An 18,702-nucleotide genomic window follows, 5' to 3' on the forward strand; every position below is an offset into this window, starting at 1 on the left:
GTAGATAACCTTTGCAAGTGATTCTTATTTCCCTCTTAAACCTTTGGAGGTTGCAGTAACCGGGATTGCGTCACTGCACTCCAACCTGGGCAATAAGGTAAGATGGAGACAGGTTATTTACAGGTGGTAGCACTGCAAGTGATTCTTATTTCCCTCCTAGACCTTTTCTTTATTTCCTAATTTTCTACAGTAAATAGAAACATACCATCACGAAACCTATTTTTAAATGTTCACATGGTACAATGCCCAGAACAAGGAGAACATAAAAACTTTGCTCATTACTTCTTGCTCAAACCTCACAAATGTAAACTGTCTATACACAGCAGATGACCATGGCTCCCACCTTGAGACTTACCGCGACAATCCTGTCTCCCACAGCAAGGGACCCTTCTTTGGCGGCAGGGCTTCCGGGCAGCACGGCAGCAGCATACACGCCATTCTCCAGACTGATGCCGCTGTCTGCAAGCCACAGGAGGTCACTGGGTAGCCCCTGGCCTCGCTACCCAGCCCGGGTTGCCCTCCCTCATCTTTGTTACCATCTTCTTATAAAAGAGGATGTCAGCAGGCTGTGCCCTGTCTATCCCCACACCCTGCCCTGGTCCCATCAATCGGGGTGGGGGAGGGGAGCTTAGTCACATCTGCCCTAATGAATCAAACACTCAGAAAGCAAGGCTCAGGGTCCAGACAACCTCCTGCCAGGAAAGCACATGGGCTACATTTAAATGGCATTGGCCCCTCATCCCTGTGAATGAGATGCTGTAAGGGACAACTCCAGCCCCTGTGCACAAAAAAGGGCCCCTGCCGCGTGAGGAACTCTGCCATGTCCACAGGCCTGCTACCTTTCTGTCCACTGAGGTTGATGTGCAGTGGCGTGACCACCTTCCCACCCAGGGACTTCCTCCGCCGCACAACCATGTTGATGGCCCCCTCCCCATTGAGGAGCGCTTTGATGGCCTGCTTCTTGTCCTTGTTGATGAGGTCCACATCGTTGATTCGCAGCAGCCAGTCATTGACCCTGAGAAGGGACACAGCCAGGTCAGTACCCACAGTCTGGGGACTAGCAGTTAGCCACCCACTGCTCCCATTCAGAGGGCTGACTGCCAAAAAGTGAGTGCCCTACATACACGCTCAGAAAATCTCCTCTTCCAGGAGTGCAGAGTGGTAAAATCTGCAGATGCTGAGGTTAGACAGCTTGGGTTCAAAGCCTGGCTCTACCACTTATTAGCTGCATGAACTAGCCCCTCCAGGCTTCAGTGTCCTCAAATGTAAAATGGGGGAAATAATCACACCAATCTTGTAGGGTTGTAAAGATTAATCAATCAATTTATATAAAGTGCTTAAACCAGCACTCAGCAAATAGCACTGTATAAGTGTTATTTGCTGTATAAGTGTTAGCTATTTTATCATCATGACTATTTCACTGAATGAGCATGCCATCCATGCTCTCACATATATCCCCTGAGCACCTTCCCATCCAAAGGAGCAAATGACAGCACCTGGTAACTGGAGAAAAATCAGATTCAGAGGCAACTGAGAAGCAGTTTCTTTATGGATCAGTATTAGCTGGTGAGACTGCAGGCCTGTGCGTCTGAGGCTGGAAACGTTCACCTAAGTGCTACCTGGCTCTCTTCGGGTCCTCTGCACTGGGGAGAAGAGCCCCACCTTGCCTCCAGAGCCTGCGCCTCAACTCCTACCTTAAACGGCCATCAGCAATGCTTCCTTTGTCCACTTTAGTGACAAATATGCCGCAGTCCCCCGGGAAACAAGGCTCATTCACACCTTCTGCCATATCAAACCCCAGTGCCTTCAAGTCAATATCCTCCTGTAAAAACAGCAGCAGTAGCAGCGTACTTCACAAAGCAGTGACAGAGACCGTTGGCTCTTCAGCCCCCAAGCTGTGCACTCAAATGTGGGGGACCATGCCTTCACCTCATCTGATGAGACACTCCATCCTCAGGATGGAAACCTATGAGTACCTGCAACTTGCCATTTCTGGCCACTACAGACAGACACCCCTGTCAGCTTCCCCCCAGCACCATGCCCTTCCCCGGCTGCAACCCGGCCTGAACAGCTGCTAGGAAAGGATGCCTTCGCACTCCTGGGGGGAAAAGGAGAACCTCCAAACTTGAAGCAGTGAAACTGGGGGATACTACAAGAGAGCCATCATCTCCTCCCTCATCCAAGGTTTTCACGTCAAGAAGAGCGGGAGAAGAACCATCAGAGGCGGCTTACCGTCTCCCTCTCGAACTCTACAACTTCCGTTTCCCACTCCATGGAATCCGTGTCAATGGCCGAGTCGTGGGAGCTGTGGGCCATCAGCTGCCGGAACCGGGCCTCCTTTTCCAACTGGGATTCCATCTGCTCTCTGTGAACAGAGAGAGCTATGGTGACAGCCCCTTGGGAGGTGAAACCTCCCACAGCCTAACAGCTCTGATCTGAGGCAGGCCATTCGTGCGAGCTAAAACAGGCTCCCTTCCCCCTTGTTTCCCAATAATCCAGAGAGTCAGGTCAATGCTTCTGGGATATCTGTGAGTTTTCATAGCAATTTTTTTTTTTTTGAGACAGAGTCTCACTCTATCGCCAGGCGCCAGGCTGGAGTGCAGTGGCACAATCTCGGCTCACTGCAACCTCCGCCTCCTGGGTTCAAGCAATTCTCCTGCCTCGGCCTCCCAAGTAGCTGGGACTACAGGCACATACCACCACACCCAGCTAATTTTTGTATTTTTAGTAGAGACGGGGTTTTACCATGTTGGCCAGGATGGTCTCGATCTCTTGACCTCGTGATCCGCCCGCCTCGGCCTCCCAAAGTGCTGGGATTACAGGCTTGAGCCACCGCGCCCGGCCCGCAATTTTTTAAAAAAGACAAATTATCCCCAAATTTATTAAGAAGTTTAACACAATTAAAATCAAAATGCCAGTTAGGCATGGTGGTGTGTGCCTGTAACCCCAACTATTTGGGAGGCTGAGGCAGGAGAATTACTTGAACCCAGGAAGTGGAGGCTGCAGTGAGAGGAGGTCACACCACAAGACCTCTATCTCAAAAAAATAAAATAAAATAAAATAAAAAAATCAAAATGCCAACAAGATTTTTTGTAGATAGAGAAGGCTATTCTAAAATGTATACAAAAAGGCATCTGAATCACTAAAGCCATTTTGAAAATGACTGAAGTAGGAGGAAATTCTCTACCCAACTTAAGACTTAGTATACAGCTACAGCAATCAAGACTGTGTGCTGCTGTCAGGGAGACAGATGCATAGGTCTGTAGAACAGAACAAGGAACCTATGAATGCCCAGGTTACCAAAGGTACAGAAGTCAACAGAGGAAGGACAGCCTCCAACTAATGATGCTGGAGTGACTGCACATCCATGGCCAAAAAGATGAATCTCAATCCAAACCCCTTAACCTCGGATAAAAGTTAACGCCAACTATATCACAAATTGAAATGCAAACTGACAGAAAAAGCAACAGAAATACCATTTAAATAGTTATATTAGGATGAAGATGTAGTTCTTAACATTTCCTTTAGTGCCATTGTTACAATTTTTTAAAAATGTTCACTGATGACTGGACACGATGGCTCATGCCTGTAATCCCAGCACTTTGGGAGGCTAAGGTGGGCAGATCACTTGAGACCAGGAGTTCGAGACCAGCCTGGCAAACATGGCAAAATCCCTATCTACTAAAAATACAAAAATTAGCTGGGTGTGGTGGCAGACCCCTGTAATCCCAGCTACTCAGGAGGCTGAGGCACAAGAATCACTTGAACCGGGAGGCAGAGGTTACAGTGAGCCAAGACCATACCACTGCACTCCAGCTTGGGCAACAGAGTGAAACTGTGTCTTTAAAAAAAAAAAAAAAAGATAGATTTGACTTCATCGAAATTAAAAATGTTAGCTCTGAGAAAAACCCAGTAAAGAGGATGTAAAAGAGAGACTCAGAAGCCTTGCTACATCCTCAGGTGAATTGCCTGTGACACCCATCCTGAAATCTGGGCCCAGGCTGCCTTGCCAGCTCATGAACGCTGCCTACCGGGCTCCTGACCTACTTGTGTTTCCTGCTCCAGCAGACAGGCTCCAGAGCCACACCTTTGCCTAGGCTGTGCTCTCACCGGCCAGCTCTAGAGCATCACTCAGCCTCCAGGGCAGAGCTAGCTCTAATGTCTTCCAACGCTGCCCCAGCCCCTCCCCAAGCCAGTGCAACCCAAGCTCAGCCTTCGATGCTCCCCGCACCCGTCTCATCTGGCATCACCAGAGAGTGCCTGAAGCTTCCTGGGCAGCAACACAGACTCCCTCACCAGCATCCTGCCAGTTAGAGAACTTAGCAAACAGGAGGCACAAACGCAAACATGCTAAATGAACACACAAGCTGAACGCACAAACTTCAGGCAACTGTGGCCCAATCAAGAGGCAAAATGTCCCATGTTTACGACCCAGAGGTTCTAGACTTTTCCTTCAAAGAGAACTCCTTGATTCTATCACATTGCTAGACACAAGATGGTCCCTGTGAAGAGTCTTGCCTTGCCTCTTAACCCTGAAAATATTCCTGAGAGCACCCAAGCTCCAGAGAGTCTGGGTTTTTATAGAATAAATGGAGGTCTTTATCTTATTAGGAGTTTTACTGAATGGAAAAGAAGAGAAGCTGTCACTCCCTTCTGAAAGGCATGGCTTGAGTGTGTAAGGCTTGCACACTTGCACTCACACACAAGTTCCTCACTGCCCCCTCACCACACTAACAGCGAGGGAAATATCACACAATGGACAGAGAGACACTGCTTTCCACCTAGATCTGGGTTCTAGACCATGGCCTGCTGGGCTCTGCCAATTTCGTTGCTTAAACCCTGATCTTCGTATTTCAATGCACTACTACAGGCTGCTGAGTATTTAAATGACACCCTGGGAAGCTGCTGTAACCGAGGGGAAGATGTCTCACACCCCAGTCTTCTAAATGGGCATCCAAATAACACAGGAAAAACAGACTGCTGGATAGGGGTTGCAACTGCCTTTAAAACTCTAAATCACAATCTGTTGCCATTTTACTCATTTACATACTTGTCTTAGATCGACCTGACCTTGGTCTGTCTTTTCCTGTGCACTGTGAGCCCACGAGGAGAGGGACTTGGTATGCTTGTCAGTGCCATTTCTCCAACGCCTCTAATGGAGGTTGGCCCACACAGAGCAGGTACTTGAAAAATCTCACTGAGTGAGCGAGCGAGTGCATGAGTAGGGGAATGAATTAATAGAAAACACACACATGCCTGCCCCAAATGGACTGCCTGGGAACAGGGCCCTCCCTTCCTAGTGCCCTATGTCTAAGAATTTCTAATTAATTCAACATGGAAATGACATTCAAACCCATTCTACAGACTGACAGAGTAAGGCAGAGTGAAGTAAAGGGGCAGACAGCCAGCTCGACACAATGAGGAGGCCCCGGTCAATGCACTCAGCATTGCCTTGCCCTGAAGGGAGAGGGGCCCCGGGCTCCCAGATGCATGCCGGCTCCAGCAGGTGCCCGCCCGAGCCTACTTGAGTTCCTTCAGCTCGCGGCTGACATCATTCTTCTGCTTGCGGGTGTCATCCAGGTTGCGCAGGGCCTCGGCCAGCTCACTCACTGCACGGTCCCGCTCCCGCCTCAGGTTGTCACACAGCGTCCTGGTGGAAGAACCAGAGAACAAGGTCACCTCAAGGGGCAGGGGGAAGGGGGCTCCTGGTCTGCAGCGGATGGCTTGGCTGTCCCACTCCAAACACCTGCCAGCACCGGCCCCAACCCCAGATGCACAGGACCACTTGGGAGTCTGGGGTAAGACCAACGAGGCCAGCCCCAGTGCATGACAGAGGGAATGTGGAGGACCTGGGCAGGGAAGAGACACCCCCACAGTCACTTGGCAACAAGTGTCAGGCTCCCAATGCCCCGTTTCACCCTCAACGTGCCTGGAGTTAAGGACTACTCTCTGCACACTCTTACTGTTCTAATGCCACTTTGGGGGTCGGGGGGTGACTGTCCTCTGCATGAAGCTCCCCCTGCCTGCCTGCAGGCCTGTGCTCCAGCACCATCACATGTCTCATCTACCCACAGGCAGGGCTTTCTAGAGCAACTACAACGGGAGCCCCTTTGGAGAGCAGCCAGTCCTCATGCATCTCTGTCTCTGAGCTCTGTGCAGGTGCAAAGTACAAGCTTGGCGAGACTCTATGAAAGAGGGCCCCAAGAAAGTAGGGACAGATGACCTAGCTGTGAAGGTGCCTGGGCTCTGAAAAGGCTCTATCCTTTTCCTCCAGAAAAGGATATACCCAGAGGGCTAGTTCCCACCTCTCCACAACCCCAAATCTCCCCCAACCTTACTCAGAGCCTGGCTGAGGACTGCCCCCTGGAGACCACCGTGGAAGGGGTATGATCAGAAGCAGACAGGGAGCAGCCCCTGGGCCTCCCTTCCCTTACACTGGCACCTAGCTGTGCTCTCCACTGGCAGGGCCTCACCACCCACATCTGGCCATCCTCATCTCCTGACCAGCCCCCAGAGACATTGGTCTCTCCCCTGACCAACCACAAGGAATCTTTGGGAAACCTCCCAAATACCAAGTCACTATCTCTCCCCACCCCAAACACCACCATCACCACCACAGCCTCTCCTTGTTCCTTCCCAGCCAAGGATCAAGTCCACACTGCTTGGCTTACCTTTCGAGGCCTCTACATCTGCCCTTGGGGATTTCGCCAACCTGCCCTTCCCATGATTTGCCCCTGCCCTGAGCACACTCCACAGGTCACCTCCATCTACAATGTGCTTCCCCCTTTTCCACCTAGAAAAACCCCACTCATGCTTTCAGTTCTAGCTCAAATGCCATGCTCTCTGGGGAGACCTCCCATACCCCAGGGAGCCCTGCATGCCCCCCACAGCCCTGGAGCTCACAGTCACGCATCTTCCTCCCTCACTGCCCTGCCGGACCAAGCCTCTCCTAAGGTCTCCTTGTTCCAGGGATCTAAGACCCTGGTACATAGGAGGTGCCTGGTGAATACTGCTGAAATGATGCATTTTGGATGTGTTCTTCTCATCAGAAGCCCTCAAATAAAAGAGGCCAGCCTCGTGCCCCTTCACAGGGGTCTCATGTGAACACAGCGCACACTTGGGACATCTAGGGCTAAGTGAGATGGGAGGGAGAAACATAATGGAAAATTCTAAAACTAAGAGGCAAGGCTGGGGAATCATCTAGAGGTGAGAAAGGGAGAGCCCAGGTTCCTCCCACCTTACCTGGACACACAGCAAATGATTCTCACCCTCCCAACAGGCCCTAGTGCATCCCCGATCCCGGGGAGACACGAGCCCACACCAGCTCGAGGGCACCCCATACCGGATGCTATCACGCTCTGCCACGATCTTGTCTCGCTCCTGGAAGGCCCAGTCCCGCCGGCACTTGGCCACATCCGCCTCCTGGAGGGCTTCCTTCAGCTCCTGGCACAGAGCCTTGCACTGCTTTCGAAGGATTTCCACCTCCTTGTTGGCTCTCCCAGCGTCCATTGTCACTGTATCTTTGATCTGGTTGGAGGGAGGGGCAGGGAGATGGGGAGATTGCTGAGCCTCACGGACCAGGAGCGCCTCCCACCAGCGCAGAGGTAGGGCTGAGGCTCTAGGGAGCGGGATGAAGGGAAACATGCAGCCTATGGCAGCACACCCTCTCTGCACCCATACCCCCAGTGACTACACACCCCACAGCCATGGTCCTATTAACTAGCTCCCAGTCCCCACCATGCCTGCGATCCTGGTTTATAATCTGGCATATTGAGCTATTTTTAAAAACAAAATACACACCAGTATTCCTGCTGGTGAAGTGTTGTATACCTCAGTTCATTTAAAAAGCTGAAATCTTTAGCATTTGCATCTTGACACGTCCCTAGAGAGTTATATGCTCCACTAAAATTTCAAGTCAAACTCTTAGAAGCACTCATATGGAAAGCCCCCTCCACATCTCTATAATCCTTAGAAAACATGGGGAAATGACAGACGATAAATCGAGTATTTACTGCAAGAATAACTCCTCCTCCGGCTCGAAGGCTTTCCAAACACGCAAAACAGAAGCATGACAGCAGAGATGCTGATGACACTGGTGTCCTCACCCTGGGATTCTCCACCCCCAAGTGCTAGGACACAGGAAGGCACACACGCACAGGAAGAAAGCTTCCGTTCCCTCTACAGAGCATTCTCCAGAGAGCAGGAAACGGCAGCCTCTGCAAAAGCATGTTTAGAAAGATCGCAAGCGTAGAAAACAAGGGAAGAGAATGACGTTGACAAGAAAACACCTGGAGTCAGTTGATAATTCCCCTCATCTCTCAAAACAGAGGCAGAGGAGCTGAAAAACAATTTGCACAAAAAGGACCGTCAAAACTCCAGAGTGACAGTGCAGTGGCAGGCTTTGCTCAGACCTCATGGTTCCCGGGAGTCATTCAAATCATTTTTTATTTTTTTTCAGCTTTACAAGGTACACACGGTATTTGTTTAGTTAGCTATTTAAAAATAAAAATACTTCTGAAACTTTAATTTTAAAAAGAATTATTTGGGGACTGGGTACAGTGGCTCACACCTGTAATCCCAGCACTTTGGGAGGCCAAGGCGGGCGGATCACGTGAGATCAGGAGTTCAAGACCAGCCTGGCCAACAGGGTGGACCCTTGTCTCTACCAAAAACATAAAAATTAGCCAGGTGTGGTGGCGTGTGCCTGTGGTCCCAGCTACATGGGAGGCTGAGGCATGAGAATCACTTGAACTTGGGAGACAGAGATTACAGCAACACCAGATCGTGCCACTGCACTCCAACCTGGGCAATAGAGGGAGACTCGATCTCAAAAAAAAAAGAAAAGAATTATTTGTATTAATTTAGTCAAGAACGTATTTGGCTGGGCACAGTGGCTCACGCCTGTAATCCCAGCACTTTGGGAGGCTGAGGTGGGCAGATCGCTTGAGGTTGCGGGTTCAAGACCAGTCTGGCCAGCATGGTGAAACCCCGTCTCAAGTAAAAAATACAAAAATTAGCTGGGTGTGGTGGCGGCAGCCGCAAACCCAGCTACTAGGGAGGCTGAGGCAAGAGAATGGCTTGAGCCTGAGAGGTGGAGGTTGCAGTGAGCCGAGATCGACCCATTGCACTCCAGCCTGGGCGACAGAGCAAGACTCTGTCTCAAAAAAAAAAAAAAGAATTTATGACACAATCACTTTTTAAAATTTACATTATTCTCGCTGTTTTACAATACATTTATGGATAGTTTCAGAGCTGACACATGTTACCACGTAGCTTCCCTGAAAGGTTTCTACATGGTGCTGCGGATGAACCTCTAGGAGGGAGGCCCCAGGTGCAGATAGGATGAGAGGCAGCACCGGAGGTAGGTGGCTCCCCCAGCCAACGGCTCCCTTCTGCCCCCTGGCCCCAGCGCCATTGCTGGTCTCCAACATGAATTCATCCCCAAAATACTGCTTCCTTATAAGGAACACAAGACATACTAGAGCTAGTTTTAGTGAGAGGGGAGAGGGAAGAGGGGAATGAGGTACCTTAAAAGAAATGGTAAAATCTGGAAGCCCAGAGGACCCAAGTGACCCACTGATTGATTCTGACTACACTGGTGAGGAACTGCAGGATCTAGAAGTGACTTGCCAGGGCTCCCCATCCTGCAGAGCTGACTCATGATCCAGTACCGGCTCCTCTATCCCAGGCTGCCTCAGCATCAGGTATCAGTCTGAGTCTGCTCTAAAGCACCACCTGCGGTCTCTTTCTACCTCCACTGAATGAGCACAGGTGTGGGAAGAGATGGGCTGGTCTTCACAAGATACTTGCCTGACCCAGGCATGAGGCCGGTGAGAAAGGCCTATGGGCTCTAACTCTCAGCTCCAGAGGGCCAGAGCCCACTCCAGGGTCCCAGGGGAGGGTGGGGCCCCGGTGCACAGCGGTGACCCTGAGCAAATGGCTCTCGGGTGAGGGCACCTGCCTCTGCTTCCTGGGTAGCTTCTCCTGCTGCAGCAGCCCTCTGCCTCTAAGTTCTGGAAAGGCAACTGCTGCCTCGCCTTGTCCCCTGGAGCTGTCCAGTCTGTCCACCACAGCCGAGTTCAGCTCAAGCAGGACCTGTAGCTGGATGTATAACTGCATTCAGGGCAGCAGATGGCAGGAGCGTGTGGCTGTGGCTGGCCACAGTGACAGGGCTGCCCTTCTACGGATGGGACTTGGTCAGCAGGGCCCATCTGGGAAAGTGCGCTGGAACCTGGGAGATCTCTGTGACAGGCAGTTGTGGCCCACTGCTTCCAGTGGTGGCAACCTTCACTCCCCAGGGTTCCTCCCTCCTCCTGGGAGCAATAAGCCTTCGCCAGAAAAGGTCAGCTCCTAGCCTGAGGCAGGAAGGTGGCCTTGGAGGAGCTCCCGAGGACATCTCCCCTCTGGGAGCTGGGAGGCAGGAGGCAAGGGTGCAGCCAACCTGGCAAAGAGCCTGACAGGCCCCTGGCCTCCCGGTGCTACCATCTGCTCCCTCTGCCTCAGCCCACAAAGAAGAACACAGAAGTGGGAGAAGGCATTGAGAAGAAAAAGGGAAAATGGAGAAAGAGGTGCGGATAGAAGACAGAAGCATGCAAGCACGATGCCAGAAATTGAAGCCCGGCCCCTGGGATGAACAGAATGAAGACAGCTCTGCGGTGAGGGAGCTGGACCTGCCAGAAAGCCCCCCACAGCTGACCCCCCACAGGCAGCAGCCAGCAGGGTGGGGGGGCCAATCCCCAGGGTGCCTCACTACCCACCCCTCCTGGCCTGCTCTTGCCGGTGGAGAGTGCTCTTGTACATGAAGCGAGACCAACTTGAGAAGGAACTGAGGATTTCAGCTCTCAGAGCTGCTGGGGCAGCAGTGGGGCTCTCTCCAGCCTGCTGACTTGGAACGAGGCCTGGAAAAGATCCCTGCCTCAGCTGACAGGTGCACTTGACACCCAGCCAACACCCCCTGCAGAGGCTGGAGACAGGCTCCAGGTTGAAGGGCAGGGCTTGCCTGAGTGCTGGGAGTCAGGCCTGGGTGTCTCATTGCTGGACACCAGCACCGTGGGGAACTCGGGTGCTCTTTGTACTTTCCTGTGCTTTCTACATTTCTACAAAGTCTTCACGATTAACTTCAAAGATCTCAAAACTGGGCCAGGCACAGTGCCTCAGGCCTGTAATCCTAGTACTTTGGGAGGACCATCTGAAGTTAGAAGTTCAAGACTAGTTTGGCCAACGTGGTGAAACCCCATTTCTACCAAAAATACAAAAGTTAGTTGGGTGTAGTGGCAGGTGTCTATAATCCCATCTACTCGGGAGGCTGAGGCACAAGGATCGCTGGGAATGGGGGTCGGGCAGCGGAGGTTGCAGTGAGCTGAGATCGTGCCACTTCACTCTAGCCTGGGCAAGAGAGAGAAACTCCATCTCAAAAAAAAGAAAGAAAGTCTCAAAACTCCATCCACACGGGCTCACTGTCGTTCCCCAGGCATGTGTCTGACATTCTGTGGCATTTCAGAGCAGTTACTGAATCGGTCATTTTCCAAGTTTCCTCCTTCATCATTGCGTTTTCCTTATCTGATCTTGACATTTTCCCCCAACAGTTATGTGCTCAGATACCAGAATGTGAACATGAGTTCATGGTTTCTCTAGGATGATTACCAAGTTCTAATGCGTTATCTTTACTTATTAGAAATTTATTCTCATAACAGACTTTTCAAACATTTTCACTGCAGTGAGTATTCGTCTTCACACTGGCTTTTGTCCCAGGGGTCTGGAGAATTCTTGATAGTTCCTTACATGAAATTCCCGTTACTTAGTTGGCCCATTTTTACCCACAGAAACAGTTTACTGAGGTTTGCGCTAATCCTAATCCCACCTGAGTAGTAAGATTCAGATGGGCATAATCATGAATGTCCATCTCAACTAACTGTTGCTTGGTGGAGGCACAATGAGGTATTTTCCATATCGAATCATCTGTTCATTGCAACCACCATTCCATTGTGCAGATGAAGAAACTGAGGCTGGCTGGGTGCAGCAGCTCTTACCTCTAATCCCAGCACTTTGGGAGGCTGAGGCAGGAGGAACGCTTGAGCCCAGGAGTTTGAGACCAGCCTGGGCAACACAGTGAGACTGTATCTCTACAAAAAAATTAAGAATTAGCTGGGTGTGGTGGTGCTCACCTATAGTCCCCCGGCTACTTAGGAGGCTAAGGTGGGAGGATCACTTGAGCCCAAGAGGTCACGATTACAGTGAGCTATGATTGTTCCACTGCACTACAGCCTGGGTAACAGAGTGAGAGGTTGTCTCAATAAAAAAAATAAAAAAAAAATTAAAAATGAAACTAAGGCCCAGAGGCTAGGCACAGTGGCTCACCAGGCAGTGAATTACGCTTGTAATCCCAGTACTTTGGGAGGCCAAGGCAGAGGGATCGCTTGAGTCCAGGAGTTCGAGACTAGACTGGCCAACATGGCAAAACCACGTCTCTACTAAAAATACAAAAAATTAGCCAGGCATGGTAGTGGGTGCCTGTAATCCCTGCTACTCGGGAGGCTGAGGCAAGAGAGTTGCTTGAACCTGGGAGGTGGAGGTTGCAGTGAGCCAAGATGGCGTCACTGCACTCCAGCCTGGGTGACAGAGCAAGGGAGGGAGGGAGGGAGAGAGGGAAGGAAGAAGGAAGAAGGAAGGAGGAAGGAAGAAGGAAGGAGGAAGGAAGAAGGAAGGAAGGAAGGAAGGCAGGCAGGCAGCCGGCTGGCCTAGAGAGGTTTGAAATCACATGACTGAAGAGGGCCCAGCAAGAGGCCTATGTCTCATGCATTACCCACATCCCCTGCCACTGCCGGGCCTGAACACATGTCAGTTGAAAGACGTGCTGCTCACCCCTGAGGCATCACCTGCCTCACACTTGGTACAGCAGGACCTAGTAGTAATGATCCAATGCACACCACCCCTGCCAATCTGCCTGACCTTCAACACCTTGCTTTTTGCTTCTTATAAACCGCTTATGAAAGCTGCATTCTAACTGACCTGCAGAGAAAGGCAGAAGAATAGAGTGGCAGGAATGTCTGAGAACTATTCTGATAGGAAAAAAGTCTGTGATCAAGTCTAGAAGCTCTAATCAGAGACACACACAACACAGACTGATAGGAATCTCCACAGGCCCATCCAAGTCCCAGCAGGGCTCAGCTAGACGGGGGACAAGGAGCATGCGCGATGAGCAGAGGCTGACAGGAATGAGGCAGAGAATCCACATTGGCCACGCAGGAGTCAAGCTAGGTGGCCCAATACAATGCTACGGAACATCCCAGCCCCACCACCCTGGAGGCGTGGCTCCCAGAGAGCAAGGCTTTAGGAGAACGTTGGGCTCTGCCTACTAGCACATCTTCCCAGCAGGAGCCTGAAATAAGCTTTCAAGAACAGACTTGATCAGATGCACACTGCCGGTGAAAAGGAGCCCCTGAGGGTGCTCCTCCAGACGCAAGAGGCCTAACGTATCTATGGGCTTTGGGAGCTTGGCCTTGGTATCTTGCTTCTAATAAGCAAGTCCTTGAGATATCACTGACTTTCAGCATGAGACTGATCTGCAATTATGTAGCAATGGGGTTGGGTGTGAGAGTGTCGGTGTGTGTCATCTGACTCTTCCTGCTGTATAAGCTCCAGGTATCCAAGACGGTGTCTGGGCCTCCCTCCCCACTTGTCCCCTGTAATCCAGACTAGAGCTGGGCACTGTGCATGAGCTTGGGAGTTACCTGGATGGTGTCTGATAACCCAGCTTGCTTAGGCCTTCAATGAGAATGCCTTTACTCCAACTCAGAAGGAAGCTTCTAATCTGCACATGTGCACTCTGCACCCCCTCTGCTCTTCCCTGGATGCTGCAGGAGAGGCTGAAAGCCAGCCACCAGCCCGCCCACCTACCTGCCGCAGTGCCTCCATCTCCTCGCTGGCTGCCTTCTTCTCAGACGTGCTGCTCTTGAGCTTGGACTCAGCCAGCTCCACCTCGGTCTGCAGCTTGTCCAGCTCAGAGATGACCTGGTCACGCTCACTCATGATGAGCTTGTACTCGCTATACACTGCGTCCCGCTCCTCCCTGTATTTCTCGGACTCCTTCGCTGTCTTCACCTGCGTGGTTCTCAGCTCAGTCAGCTCTGACTGCAGCAGCTCCATCTCCCACTGCAGGTCCTTGTTCTGTGCCGTGGCCTTGTTCAGCTCATGGTGGATCGCCTCAAACCTGGGGAGAGAGGCAGCGAGACGTGAGAGGGGCGGCAGCCCGCCCCGTCAGTGCTCCGCTGCACTGCTGCCTCCCGCCAGCTCTGCTGTGCTGGGCAGTCAAGCGTGAAGTTTCAAGTGAGGTCACTCTCTCCACCCCCAAGAGAGAAAAGTCACGGAGTGCCAGTGCCCCCAGACCTGGAATTTTTCTCAGCCTTTTACAAATGCCAGGAGTTGACCTGAGGACATCATGCCCTCTGCTCCGCTAGAAACAACAGCATATTTCTCCCACAGTCAAGCCGCATTAGTTTTTAAAAATAACGAAAACAAAACAATGCCAGGATAACAGCATATGAGAGATAAGAGGCCTTAACGATCATTAGTTGAACCGCCTCATTTTACAGATACGAACAGTACAGCCTTGTGACAAGGTCATGAAGTTCGCTCAAAAAGCACAGCTTGGTTGTTCCAGGCCAGGGGGCATCTTCCACATGGGCAGCCTGCAAATCAGAGCCATGGCTCAGACCAGCTATTCTCAGTGTGCTCCTTAGACACAGGTTCTGCTCAGAGCTCCATTACAAAAAAAAAAAACAAGTATATTCTCAGATAACTTATGTTTGGGAAACTCTGCATCTTGGCTCCCTCTTGGAGAGTCTATCAACTGCACACCACCACACTGAAGGCTCTGACAAGTCCTGCAGCAGAGACATGTGTCTGGGTTCAACCTGGCAATGCTCAAACCTATTTATCCCCAGCAAGCGCTTTTCATATGAAACCGATAAATGCTCAGGAGAACTGGTGATTCACAGGCACATACTCTACAAACACTGTTTGAGGGCATCCATCACATCTCTAAAGATGATAGAAGACACATGCCCCAGATAACTGACTTTCCTATTTGCCAGGTGGGTGACTGCCATGGAGGGGAGAGACATATGGCAGGGACCAAACAAATGATGCTCAGAACGCACCAGTATTTATTAAGTGTTGTGCAGATCAGTCAACACAGCACAAATCTTCAGAAAGGGCCGCCTGCAAGGCTGACCACTGAATGGTGTCTGGGAACTCACAGGTAAACAGAGATGTTCAGATAGGAGGAAGGAACCACGATTCCTAAGACAGATTCGAGATTCGGTGTCAAAACAAAGTTCCCTGGTCAGAAACATTTTTTGATTGAAAAGCACAGTAACTTATGCTATTCTCATCCCCCGGTGGTGGCTGGGAACCCTGCAGGACCCATTTGCCCCCAGCCCCCCCCGCCCCCGCGGCCCCAGGACTACCTCCTCAGGGAGAGGGCGCACTGGTGCTGCAGCTGGATGGCCGTGTCCCTCTGCTGGGTCAGCATCTCTGTCTGCTTCAGCAGCCGCTGGTTCTCCTCCCCCAGCTGCTCCAGGCGGCTCAGGTCTGCATTGTGGATGGCGACTTTCTCACTGTACCTCTTCCGCAGGGCATCGTAATCCTTCTTGACCACCTCCAGCTTGTCCATGGCCGTGTCATACAGCTTGTTAAGGATCTCAGATGACCCGTTGTGTTTCAGCACCTGGGGACCAGAGAGTCCTACTTACCAAGGGTCTGGGGGGAGGTGGTGGAGGAGACCTCCCCATTCTCACTTTATCTGTCTGAGGGTGGAATGGATGACAAGGTTGGAGGGGATCACCCTAGGGCTTTTGAGCGTCTTGAGGTCTACTTCTCCAAGCCCTGCAGTCACGCTGGGCTGATTCATTTAGATTCACTCAATCACAAATATTAAATATGAGGTATTGTGCCGAGCAGTTAACACAGCAGGCCTGAGATTCCTATATCCTTAGAAAGGCCGGCTTGCAAGGCTGACCCCAGTAAGTGGTGCCTAGAAGCCCAAACTGTAAACAGGCCTGTAGGCTGATGTAAAACTTTCTTCTGGTGATATGAGCAGCCCCGGTACTGGACCTGAACACAGTGTCTTCTGCTGAACACCTGCTTTCTTCTGGGAGTCCAGATCTGGGTACATGCTAGGCAGCAGGACCCACATGACCAGCCCCAGGAGGACACTTGGGTACTGAGTCTCTAATGGGCTTCCGTGGATGCCAGCACTTCACTTGTGTTGTGATTCCATGCCGGGGGAATTACGTGCATCCCACAGAACTCCATCAGGAGAGGACTCTTGGAAACTCAGGCCCAGTTTCCTCTGGACTTTGCTTCACGCGCCTTTCCCCCTTTGCCGACTTTGCTCTGTGTACTTTTGTTGTAATAAATGTCAGTCACTCAGCATAATTACATTCCAAATCTTGTGAGTCCTCCCAGAAAGTCACTTAGCCCAGAATCAGGTTATGTAAATTGGACCTCAAGACTCTCAAAAGCCCTAGGGTGACCACCCCTGCCCCGCCACGGTGTAGGGTCCCCCCGCATCCCATGCAAGCATCTAATAGGTCTAACACTGTTCTAGGTGCAGGTGACACCAAGAGCCTGTGCCCTATGGGCCTTTTCTCCTAACTGGGAGGATGTGGACACACAGGCCAAATACAGTAACTTCAGAGCAAGGTAAGAACGAGAAAATAAAAAATAAAATAGAATCATGAGCTGGAGAGAGCCATCTGAGCAGCAGAATGGAGGGCTGTGAGGGAGGCTAAGGCCGAGGAGGCTTCTAGAAGAAGGTGACTGCAGAGTTCGGAGGCACGTGAAGAAGAGCAGTGAGAGCACAGCGGGCAGAGGGCAGGGCAACTGCAAAGGCCCGGAGGCAAGGCACGAAGGCTGTTCTAGGAACAAAGAGAAGGGCAGGGTGAAGTGGCTGGAGCCCACGGCACAGGAGGAGGTGGGTTCAAAGGCGGCCTGGAGAAGTAGGCGCGGGCACAGCCTCGGGGCTCACAGTGAAGACTGCTCCCCAGTGAGACAGGACGCTGTGGAGGGTTTTAAGCTAGACAGCAGTCTACTCTGAATGACAGGCACTAAAGTTCATTTGGGGTGCTGTTATAGAGAAACAAACAAACCAAGATGATGAGTTAAGAGGTTGCCAGGGGGGCTGCTGCTGGCTTCGGCTATCACCTCATGGGATCTGAGCCCTGGGCTGAGTCACTCCATATCTCTGGGTTTCAGCTTCTGGATTCCTCAAATGCCAGGACTGAACCAAGAAAGCTTGCCTGGCCCTTCCAGCCCCAGTCCAGGAACCCCCTGGCTCATTCAGTAGGGGCCTGAGTTATCAGGTGTTTGCAGCCCAGAGAACCAGAAGCTGGGATGATGGAATATTCCCTTTGGAGTTAAGGTCAGCCCTCAACAAACATGAAAAACACAAAAAGGAAAAGAGGGCTTAATTTAAGTCAGAATCATAGCAACAAGAAAGTAAGCTCCCTCCTCTAAGACCTGAGCATTAGATCCTAGGACTGTTGACTCTTAAAGAGGAAGTCAAGGAAGAGGGAGAAATGGAGGGAGGGAGAGAGGGAGGGAGAAAAGGAAAATTGGTTCATTTCAGGCTCATTCTTTTCCCTTTATTTATTTTTAAAGCAGAACATTTCCTTTCAAGGGAGCTCTTACTAGGACATCAAAATATAGAACTTATTTTAAAAAGCAGTACACAGGTGTCTCAAGCAGTCAAAATCTTCACTGTTTTGTAAAACGGCATCACTGCTGCAAAACAGGAATGAATGCAGAGAAACAGAACCTCACTGACATCTAAAATCTTTCTTTAAAAAAAAAAAAAAAAAAGGCCTGGCGAGGCACAGTGGCTCACGCTTTTAATTCCAGCACTGTGGGAGGCCAAGGCAAGCAGAAGGGGAGGCCAAGGTCAGGAGTTTGAGACCAGCCTCATCTCTACTAAACATACAAAAATTAGCCGGCCGTGCTGGTGAGCGCCTGTAATCCCAGCTACTTGGGAGGCTGAGGCAGGAGAATTGCTTCAACCCAAGAGGGTAGAAGTTGCCGTGAGCCAAGATCACGCCATAGCACTCCAGCCTGGGTGACAAGCGTGAGACTCTGTCTCACAAAAAAAAAAAAAAAAGAAGAAGAAGAAGAATGGACTCAGCCATGACCACACCGGTCAATGAAGGGCAGTCCTGATATCTGGTCAATCAACACCTTCTACCCATGTCTGAAAGGTCCAGCATCTAGACTGGATTGCCCTGATTGGTAAGCCATACCTCAAAAATGCCAATTAAAAATTACTTCAAATGTTTTACTCTCTACGCATCCCCTAAGCCAAATGAGAACCCCATTGGCTCCAAATGAGTCTGGTTTGCTGGGGAACAAAGGCGGTTGCCATTGCCTGAGTTCCCCACAAGGTGGCAGCCACAGGTAGACGAGCCAATGCTCTCCCGCAGCGGCTTCCCGCCTTCCCAGCCCAGAAACAAACTCACTCTAAAGGCAGCTTTGAAATGACACAAAGCCGGGTTCTGGGCGGTAGCCCAGCAGCACCCACTTCTACCAGTGCACGATAGAATCAGGGGTCTATACCATGGTTGGGCCTTTCTTCACTGGGAAACAGTCCCCTGAACGCCTAGCCTTGAGGGACGACTCAGGGCCGTGTGGATTCATTGGGGAACAGTCCCC

The 18,702-nt window shown here is 51.1% G+C and overlaps 1 protein-coding gene across 5 annotated transcripts in view; it reads right to left on the minus strand.

Moving 5' to 3' along the window:
- The window catches only part of DLG5 (discs large MAGUK scaffold protein 5), a 137,411-nt gene that overhangs the window by 37,718 nt on the left and 80,991 nt on the right, over positions 1-18,702 (minus strand). For all 5 annotated transcript variants that reach the window (XM_017496730.2, XM_017496740.2, XM_017496756.2 and 2 more), the window contains exons 6-13: positions 15,468-15,727; positions 13,897-14,209; positions 7,343-7,527; positions 5,525-5,650; positions 2,233-2,365; positions 1,695-1,822; positions 840-1,015; positions 356-459 (exon numbers count right to left, since the gene is read on the minus strand). In XM_017496730.2, coding sequence (XP_017352219.1) covers positions 356-459; positions 840-1,015; positions 1,695-1,822; positions 2,233-2,365; positions 5,525-5,650; positions 7,343-7,527; positions 13,897-14,209; positions 15,468-15,727 — 1,425 coding nt within the window. The remainder of the gene's footprint in view (positions 1-355; positions 460-839; positions 1,016-1,694; positions 1,823-2,232; positions 2,366-5,524; positions 5,651-7,342; positions 7,528-13,896; positions 14,210-15,467; positions 15,728-18,702) is intronic.

Source organism: Cebus imitator, unplaced genomic scaffold (assembly GCF_001604975.1).
Source record: "Cebus imitator isolate Cc_AM_T3 unplaced genomic scaffold, Cebus_imitator-1.0 Scaffold11, whole genome shotgun sequence".
In the NCBI taxonomy this organism is placed as follows: domain Eukaryota; kingdom Metazoa; phylum Chordata; class Mammalia; order Primates; family Cebidae; genus Cebus; species Cebus imitator.